General features: G+C 46.4%; 1 protein-coding gene across 1 annotated transcript; it reads right to left on the bottom strand.

Annotated features, from left to right (window-relative positions):
• Nucleotides 1–351: 351 nt before the first annotated feature.
• LOC109167363 (replication protein A 70 kDa DNA-binding subunit B-like) lies at nt 352–3073 on the bottom strand. Its single transcript, XM_019316384.1, has 10 exons — nt 2918–3073; nt 2547–2817; nt 2347–2443; nt 2130–2146; nt 1975–2062; nt 1757–1891; nt 1567–1580; nt 767–1049; nt 454–558; nt 352–361 (listed from the first exon to the last, which is right to left on the bottom strand). The coding sequence occupies exons 1-10, from the start codon at nt 3071–3073 to the stop codon at nt 352–354; spliced, it is 1176 nt and encodes a 391-aa protein (XP_019171929.1).
• Between the last annotated feature and the right edge of the window lie 6560 nt (nt 3074–9633).

The raw sequence follows: 9633 nt of genomic DNA, 5'->3' as shown, positions 1-9633 counted from the left end.
GTGCGCTTAAAGACAACACACCAACGACAACGGTTAAAAAAACCGTTGTCTTTTAAAAAAAAAAAACGCACATAGACAACGGTTTAAAAAACCGTTGTCGTTGTGGTGTTGTCTTTTCACAAAATGCACAAGACAACACACTTACAACAACGGTTAAGTAAAAACCGTTGTCTTTGACAAAAGTGTTGCATCAAAGACAACGGTTTTGGACCAAACTGTTGTCTTTTATACAAAAGACAACACTTTTCTTAAAAACTGTTGTCTTTCTAGTGTTGTCTATGTGCATTTTTCTTGTAGTGTGCTCAAAGTCTTCAGACACACCATCCACCACAACACAGTCTTCATCATCACTCACAAACACCTGCAAGTTGAAAAAAACATCCTTAACAATTAGGTACTAAATGTTTGTAAATTACAAATAAATTCAGCTTCTATTTCAGATATGTACCTCACAGCTTTTTCCCAACATCCAAAGAACCACCTATCTCAGTTGACACCATCTCAGATTGGCTGCAACCTAACAAACCTGAGCAGTGCTGTGTAAGCACTGCCTCATCCCTACAAAGACTGAGCACAGTGAACGCAGAGAAATAATTATCTACTTGGTCCTTCTTCATAGCTATGCGGAATAGCATAGACATCCCACGTAAACGTCCTAGCTCCGGTGGAATAGAGTTATTACCCTAGGAAAATTAAAGTAGACCTAACGTGTAAAGATTTTAGCATAAAAAATCAACTAAGAAGATTTTAATAAAAAATTACATACCCCAGATAGCTATCCTTTAAATCACCAGCTACCATACCAACCAATTCAGCACATTCACGATCCCATATAAGCATAGGAGCATCTCCAGTATCATCCGCAACACGAACTATCAGTCTATACCTCACAACTCCTTCTTGCCAATAGTTCTTACACCCAGCACAATAGAGCATTCCACCACTTTCAGAGAGCTTTTTCTTGCAAGAATTAGTCTTGCAAGAAATATAGTACCAATCACATAGACTCTCAACACCAACAATTCGACCGGCTACCCAATACTCCCCAACTGGTCAGGAAAACACAATAAACCTATAGTTACTCGAAGGCATATATGTTAAACTAAAAAATTGTTAAAATCTTCCATCTACAGTTACCTATTTTATAGTTTACGTAACTATAACCAAACATAAATAGATTATATAAGGATAAAATCATAGGTTATAACATTTGAACTCTAGATCTTTACCATCAAGCCATTTTCTTATTCTTATTTCTTATCATAACAATATGAAATCTGCAAGTACTATCTTATTATTCTTTCTTATTCCTTTAATGCAGGCAGTCAGTAGACTACAACCTGTCTCTGGATTTGTTTTTTTTTTTAAGTTTTTTTTTTAGGTTTTAAATGCATTACATTTGTTTGCAGAAAATAATTCAAACAAATAGAATTCATAAAAGTTTAATAGATATATGTTTTCACATGTAAAGCAGAAATCTATATATATTGTGGAAGCAGAAATAGAAATCTAATAACCAAATAATTTATGAAATAGAAATAGAAACAGAAACATAGTTCATTTTACATGAGTACACTGACCTAGAAACATAAATAGAATTATAAATAGAAACAGAAACATAAATCATAGAAATAGAAACAGAAACATAAACATAGAAACAGAAACATAATTTATGCAATATATAATAACCTAATTTTACAGTTTAGATAAATACATAGACACAAAAATAGATTATAACGATAAAACCAAAGATTACATGTTTTTGCTGTAAATCTCCTCAATAGAACTGACCACCACTTGCTTAGAAGGACCACCACCAGTAGGAAAACCAACACCAAGCATAGATGAGGAATCAATACACCTCAATGGGGTAGAGTCAGCTGTGAAGCTACTAAAAGAACACAACAACAGAACATTTAGTGATTAATTAAAAAACAAAGATAAAATTTGGAAAGATTTTATAGGTACACTGACCTGCTCTTCAGTGCAACAAACTCCTTACAGGGGTGAGAGAAAAACAACTGAGTTGCATCAAAAGAGCTACAAATGCGCACTTCACCATCTGGCAAACATAAAAGATTAAATAAGTAAAGGAATTATGTGTGCAATAAAGAGCTAGTGTAACTTACTGTCCATAAACTTTGCCCTGCAGAGTTGGATCAAAAGTACCACTGGATCAGCAACATTTGTATTGAAATAAGGAATAAGTTGATCCACATGGTCATCCCAAAGTGTGCACTTAATCTAATTTTTACTGCACACATAATTGGAAAACATATATTTAGCTTGTAATATAGCTGTAAGTTCTTGTAATATATAGAACCAAAATAGAGAAACAAAAATTACCTCATATCTTCAAGCACAAAGTCTATGAGCCTAGTTTTTCTGCCACATATTACCTTCTCTAGTGGGGAATAAATCTCAACAATTCGACCAATCACATCTAAAAACATAGGACTACGTTAATAACACAGTATGTCAAACTTTTGTTTGATTATTTTAAACAAACAATTTCAAGAGTAAAGTTTTGATTATCAAACCCTTACCCATCAACACTTTCTCATCAACATCTTGTTTTGAAAGTATGGCAGGGAAAGTCTTGAACCGAAACAGAGTTTTAGGGAAAGTGATACGCTTATAGTGCTTCACAATGGTGTCATGCTTAAACTTGATCATATAACGCAAAGTGCTTGTTTTGTATTTGAAAAAGTTAGTAATACAAAGGAAATTCCTAATCCCATAAACATTCCCCTCCTTGAATTCATTCTTGTATTTGCAAACAATGTCCTTAGGTATGTGTACGTGGATAAACACACCCTACATTTCAAAACAACCCAAACCACATAGTTAGAACAACCTAGAAACAGTTAAAGAGGAGAGAAAAAAAATTGAAGTAGCTAATGTAGGAATAACACACCTCTTGATCATGAAATACACATTCTTGACTTCTTATGTTGTTTTCTCCCTTTCTTTCAGTGACAACATAGTTCCTTACACAACGGAGCCTAATAGCCTTGGTAGTTAGCTGTGGATGGAGGTTTGCACCAACAATGAATTGGCCCTGGCCAGACATCCTGTAGAGTTGCTTACTGGAATTACAATCGCTTTAGTGGGCGGGATCGCTTACTGGAACTTGAATTCTATTTCGTTTTCCTTTACTCTTCGATTGGTGGTAGAACATGTCTCAATCTGTATGTATATATAGCCGCAGAGATGATAACCTTTACATATTATTATATTAAAAAATGTATAGACATCACAGTCATCCCATACCCCTAAAGACTTAGAAGACACGCAAACTATCAAGAGACCATATATCTACAAACTCTAGAATAGGCCAACATCCTAAATATTAGCCTACAATCACACGTAAATCTAATATTTTGATTTGGAATACAAATTTAAGTTGAAAACAGGCGGGACATTAGCTAGATTTGAGGAAAAATAAAATAAAAAAATTTGACCTCTAAAATGGTGTAGTTTTTAGTGGGCGGGAAAATGGAGCCATTTGATTGGCTGAAATCTTGTTGCTTTTATATATATATAGATATAGATTATTATTATTATTATTATTATTATTGTTATTATTATTATTGTTATTATTATTATTATTATTATTATTATTGTTATTGTTATTATTATTATTATTATTATTATTATTATTATTATTATTATTATTATTATTATTATTATTGATGGGGTGAGGACCCCGGCCCAAGGTATAGGGCCCAAAGAAAATAGATAGGAGAAGTGGGCCAGCGTCGAGAGGAGCCCGAAGAGCAATTGGGCCGAGTCGGGAGTCGGCCCAGGCCAAGCATGGGGCCCAGTTCCGAGCTGCCAAGAGGAGTCCAGTAGGAGCTTAGGCCGAGACAAGAGTCGACGGCCAAGCCCAGGAAAGGACTCGGCTCAAGGAGCCGTTGAGAGCATTGAAGAGGCTCGTTTAAAAAGGGAGCCGTTGAGACATTGAAAGCCGGACACGGTCAGGCCGTTACAAGCCTGGAGAGCCGTTGGTCGACCAAGTAATGGCGTCCAACGGCTCCGTATCTTAATTAGCCATTAAGTCGGCCATCAAAGGCCTTCAAGTCGGTAGAGGAGGAGCCACTATATAAAGGCTCCTCCATTCTTGTAAAAGGGGGGACGATTGAACACCCAAAGGGGAGAATACCAAAAAGATTCGAGTACTAGCATAATCTCCGAAATAGACATACATTTCATTGAAAGGTGCACCCACCAGCCAAAGGTTGTGTTGGACCGCCTTGGGCCCGAAAACCCTAAAACCATCACTGGCACCATCTGTGGGGATCGAAACTAAGAGTCACGTGTCCTCTTGAGTGAGGCGAGTCCGAGGAACAACGATTAGAATCCCAGTCGAATTAGAAAAGTTCCAGACATGGCAGGAAGTGAAGAACAATCGAGCCGTCATGACAATGGACGGGAAGCAGACCTGAGAAGCCAGCTGAATCGGAGAAATGCCCGGAGCCGGGAAAACGAGACAACACCGCCGCCGACACCACCGATAAACCAACAATTGCCCCAAGTGCTGCTCACCCCAGAGCAGCTGCGTGCAATCGGACGCGCTTGTGCCGAAGCAAGCCTAGGAGTGAGAGAACAGTCCATCACTCGCCAGCCGCAACGCGAGTTATAGCCGCTTCATAGGCCCGACAACCGCAACAGAGCCGACGAGCCGAAAGCCAACCGGTACAGTCCGTTCATTCTCGGCTGGGTCCCAGCGTTGGGCGTCGGTCGGCAAGAGAACGATTGGGTCGGATGGAACCCAGTCATGCCTCGTTAGCCGCTCGTCATCGACAAGCTGCACGAGAGAAGAACCGTACCAAAAGAGCCAGGACTGAGACTCGTCGCGTGGAGCAACCTCCACGCAACCCCGACCAACCGGTTGAGTCTGAAATTGGCGAGAGCACGGAATCCACAGGAAATCGCACCCGGGAGAGGGTCGAAATGGCGAACTTAGTGCAAGAAGTGCGAAATCTGAAAGAACAGATGGAGGGGAAAACCAAGTCCCCAGGACGTACGTTACTGACCGCCTTACCCTTCTCGGATGAGGTTATGGCTTTTAAAGTACCGGGTGATTTCAAGTTCCCGGAGCAGGCCACGTTCGATAGAACCGGCGATCTCCGGGAGCATTTGCTGAGCTACCAGGCTAAGATGCAGGTTTTGGGGGTATGAGATCCGGTCATGTGCCGCGCCTTCTTGCCCACGTTGAAAGGGTCAGCACAAAGGTGGCTAGTGGCACAGCCCTCGGGATCGATTCACAACTTTGAAGAGCTGGTAGACCGCTTCATGAGCCATTACGCCGCTAATATCAAGCCACAAAAGGACCTAACACACTTGGGTGACATTCGTCAAGACGAAGGCGAGTCGTTGAAAACCTATCTGGCCCGCTGGCAGAAAGAAATCCAGTCCATAGAAGAGGTCGAGGACCAGACGGCGCTCACCTTCTTTATCGAGTCGCTGCGGTCCGGCCAGCTGTACCGAGACCTGAGGGACAATCGTCCGGCCACCTACGCAGAGGCCATTCATATGGCCAACAAGAGGGCCAACACAGAGCAGGCTATGAAGTACAAGCGACAGCGCGAAGTCGGCGGATCCGCCAGCGGGAAGAGGACGCGAGCGGAAACCAAAGAAAGGCGTCCGGACGTGACTCGGCGACCCGAGGTCAGACGGCCATACGACAGACCCGTCGTCCACGCTTATCGGCCGATTCCCGAACGTCCGGTCCATGAGATACAAACCGTCGCCCCGCCTCTGCCTCCGCCGACCGACGATCGCCCGACGAACGAAGAAATGGGTAAGACCTCTAAGTATTGTCGTTATCATAAAACTTATACTCACAGCACGGAGGAATGCTTCTACCTGAAGAAGATCATGGAGGGTATCATTCAGCAAGGGACCCCGCCTCCTAATCAGTGGAGGCGAAGATCGGTCAATCGAGGGGATGAGGATCCCGCCGCCGTTGCCGAAAATAGTCGAGGCAAGCAGTCGACTCCCGAGGAGGAGGAGGTTCAGTGGCGTCAGAAGCCGGTTATCAACATGATAGTCGGCGGGCCGGAAGGTGGTGACTCAACAAACACCCGAAAAGCCTGGGCCCGCCAGTTATACGTTGGAACGGTGTACAGGCGCGAGGAGAACCCTAAAAAGGTGTGCCGAGAGCCCATTGTGTTTACCGACCGAGATTTACCAGCCGGTGAAACACCGCATCGAGATGCGCTGGTTATAGCTATGGACATCAATGGCGTTGTCGTCCGACGAATCCTGGTGGACACCGGAAGCAGCGTCAATGTGCTGTACCTAGAAACCTTCATCAAAATGGGAATGACTCAGGAACAGCTGAGTCCTGTCAAAACTCCCCTCGCCGGTTTCACAGGGGACTCGGTGGAGGCGGAAGGATCGATCACACTTCCAGTTGAGATCGGCAGTTACCCAAACGTACAGAGACTCAGCATGAAGTTCATTGTGGTGAATCTGGCCTGTTCACATAACGCTATACTCGGCCGACCGGGTCTCGAGGATTTGGGAGCGTTGATTTCAATTGAGCATCTTTGCTTAAAATTCCGCACGCCAAACGGAATAGGCACGGTGCGCTGTGACCGTAAGGTCGCTCGCGACTGCTACCTACAGGCATGTAAGGGGATGGGCAAGCGCGAGATACAGGTCCATGAGATCACCGAGAGGCCCCCAAAAAGGACAATAATACCACGTCCGGAGCCTGCCGTCGAGTTGGAAGAAGTCGAGATCGACTCCACGCAGCCGGACCAACGAGTCCGAATTGGAGTCGGCCTCCCCGAGGAAGTAAAGGAAGAAATTATAAAGGTGCTCCGGGAACACCGGATGGTCTTCGCCTGGTGCCCGGAGGACATGCCAGGCGTCGACCGATCGATCATATCGCACAGACTCGCTGTGGATCCCGGGCATCGACCGGTTGTGCCGAAGAAGCGATACCTGGCCAACGACCGAAGAGAATTTGTGAAGAAGGAAGTGAGCACGCTACTCGCAGCCGGACACGTCCGCGAAGTTAAGTACCCAGAGTGGTTGGCGAATGTGGTCCTTGTACCCAAGCCCCCGGCGTGGCGGATGTGCGTGGACTATACCGACCTTAATAAGGCCTGCCCAAAAGATCCGTTTCCCTTACCGCGGATCGATCAACTGGTCGACGAGACGGCGGGGTCAGCGCTGTTGAGCTTTATGGACGCCTTTAGGGGGTATCATCAGATATTCATGCACTCGGCGGACGAAGAAAAGACCGCGTTTCTGACACCGGACGGAGTTTATTGTTACCGAGTCATGCCGTTTGGGCTCAAGAATGCCGGAGCCACGTATACCCGAATGGTGGCCCGATTGTTTCAGCACCTGCTGGGAAAATCGATGGCCGCGTACGTCGACGACATGCTCGTCAAGAGCCGAGAGGAGAGCAAACACGCAGAGGACTTGGCCGACTGCTTCAAGGTAATGTTAAGGTACAACCTCCGGCTGAACCCTAAGAAATGTGCGTTCGCCGTGCAAGGTGGAAAGTTCCTGGGTTACATGGTCACCAAGCGAGGTATTGAGCCTAACCCTGAGAAAGTACAGGCCATCGTCGACATGCAGCCTCCCAGCACTATAAAAGACCTGCAACGGCTGACCGGCCGATTGGCCGCCCTTAGCCACTTCCTAAGCAAGGCGGCAGATAAGACCGTGCCCTTCTTCGAAGCCATGAAGAAGAAAGAAGGATTCGCTTGGACCCCAGAGTGCCAGCAGTCGTTTGAAGAATTGAAACAATACCTCTCGACACCCCCGGTATTGTCTACCCCCCAGGAGGGCGAGCCCTTGTTTCTGTACTTAGCCGCCTCTCGCAAGGCGGTGAGTTCGGTATTGGTCCGAGAAGAAGAGCGAGTCCAGCACCCGGTTTACTACGTAAGCCGGTCTCTGAAGGCTGCCGAGTCAAGGTATACCGCCTTGGAAAAAATTGTATACGCGTTGGTGATTACCGTGCGCAAGTTGGCGCCCTACTTCCAAGCTCACACCGTCCGAGTACTGACAGACCAACCTCTCGGAAGTGTTTTGCGAAACCCATCGTCGTCCGGCCGCCTGGTAAAATGGGCCGTAGAACTAACCCAATATGGGATTGAATACCAGCCCCGGCCTTCCGTGAAGGGTCAGGCCTTGGCCAATTTCTTGGTCGAATGCACCGCGAGTGAGGAAGAAAAGGAACGCGCCGTGGAGAGCTGCCTAGGCGAATGGTGGGAAATGCATGCGGACGGAGCCTCGAGTCGACAGCACTACGGAGGAGGTGTTGTGCTCATCACCCCGAAGGCTTCCGACTGTATTATGCCCTGAGCTATCTGTTCCAAGCCTCCAACAACGAGGCCGAGTACGAAGCTGTGTTAAACGGCCTCCGACTCGCCAGGGCCTTAGGGGTCGAGAGGTTACGAATCAAGACTGACTCTAAGTTAGTAGTCGGGCAGATCTCAGGCACCTGCGAGGCAAAGAATGCCCGGATGACTCTATATAGAGAACGCGCGGTTGAGATGCTAAAAGAGTTCGGAGCCTACGAAATAGAGTATATATCTCGAACGGATAACATAGAAGCTGACATATTGTCCAAGATTGCCTTGGAAGGAGTACCGGACCACCTGGTAAAAATCTGTCAGAAAGAGGAGCTAAGCCGACCAAGCATCGAAGAAGCACCGCTAAGGGTCCAGCAAGTGACTGGCGAGGAATGGGACCGAGAGAAAAATCCCGAGATGTTCTGGATAGAGGACATCCGGCGATTCGTAGAAAAAGGCGAGTTACCGGAAGACCCAGGAGTCGCCGCGAGGGTTCGACGAAAGGCCCCCTCTTTCCAGATCGTTGATGGGCAGTTATATAAACGGTCGTTCGGAGGACCTTTGTTAAGATGTTTGCTCAGGCCCGAGGCCGAGAAAATAATGGACGAAGCCCATAGAGGCATCTGTGCCGCGCACCAGGGTGCCCACACACTCACTCGGAAGTTAGTCGTCCAAGGATATTATTGGCCCACCATGATGCGAGACTGTATTGAATGGATATCCAAGTGCGGCGTTTGCTAGGCATTCGCCAAGAAAGATACTCGGCCAGCTACTTTTTACACGCCGGTCACCACCGCTATCCCATTTGCCAAGTGGGGGATTGATTTTCTGGGCCCATTGCCAGTCGCCCCCGGAGGTTTGAAGTTCTGTGTCGTAGCTATCGACTACTTCACCAAGTGGGTCGAGGCGGAACCACTGGCCACCATCACCGAGTACCAATGCCGACGTTTTTTATGGAAAAGGGTAATTTGCCGCTTCAGCCTGCCCGAGCACATCGTTAGCGACAACGGACGACATTTCGATTGCCAGGCATTCGCCGACTTCTGCCGCCGACATGAAATTCGCCACACTAAGGTGTCGGTAGCATACCCACAAGCCAATGGACAAGTAGAGAATGTGAACCGAACGCTAGTGGATGGAATTCGGAAGACATTCGAGGGAATTGGGCGGATGAGCTTGACCGAGTCCTATGGGCTTATCGCACCACTCAACGACGAGCAACGGGAGAGAGTCCGTTCTCCCTCGCGTATGGCTTTGAGGCCAAGGTTCCAATTGAGGTGGTCGAGCCCACTCACCGGGTCCGTACCTATTC

Source organism: Ipomoea nil, unplaced genomic scaffold (genome assembly GCF_001879475.1).
Source record: "Ipomoea nil cultivar Tokyo-kokei standard unplaced genomic scaffold, Asagao_1.1 scaffold3150, whole genome shotgun sequence".
Lineage (NCBI taxonomy): Eukaryota > Viridiplantae > Streptophyta > Magnoliopsida > Solanales > Convolvulaceae > Ipomoea > Ipomoea nil.
This window is presented reverse-complemented; position numbering and strand designations above follow the sequence as displayed.

Excerpts from the sequence above, each read along its gene's own strand:
- LOC109167363 (XM_019316384.1), bottom strand. The coding sequence starts at position 3,073 with ATGTCTGGCCAGGGCCAATTCATTGTTGGTGCAAACCTCCATCCACAG. Across the intron at positions 2,444-2,546 it reads TGATGAGAAAGTGTTGATGG|ATGTGATTGGTCGAATTGTT; the intron begins GTAAGGGTTTGA and ends CTATGTTTTTAG. Across the intron at positions 559-766 it reads TTAAAGGATAGCTATCTGGG|GGATGAGGCAGTGCTTACAC; the intron begins GTATGTAATTTT and ends CAGTCTTTGTAG.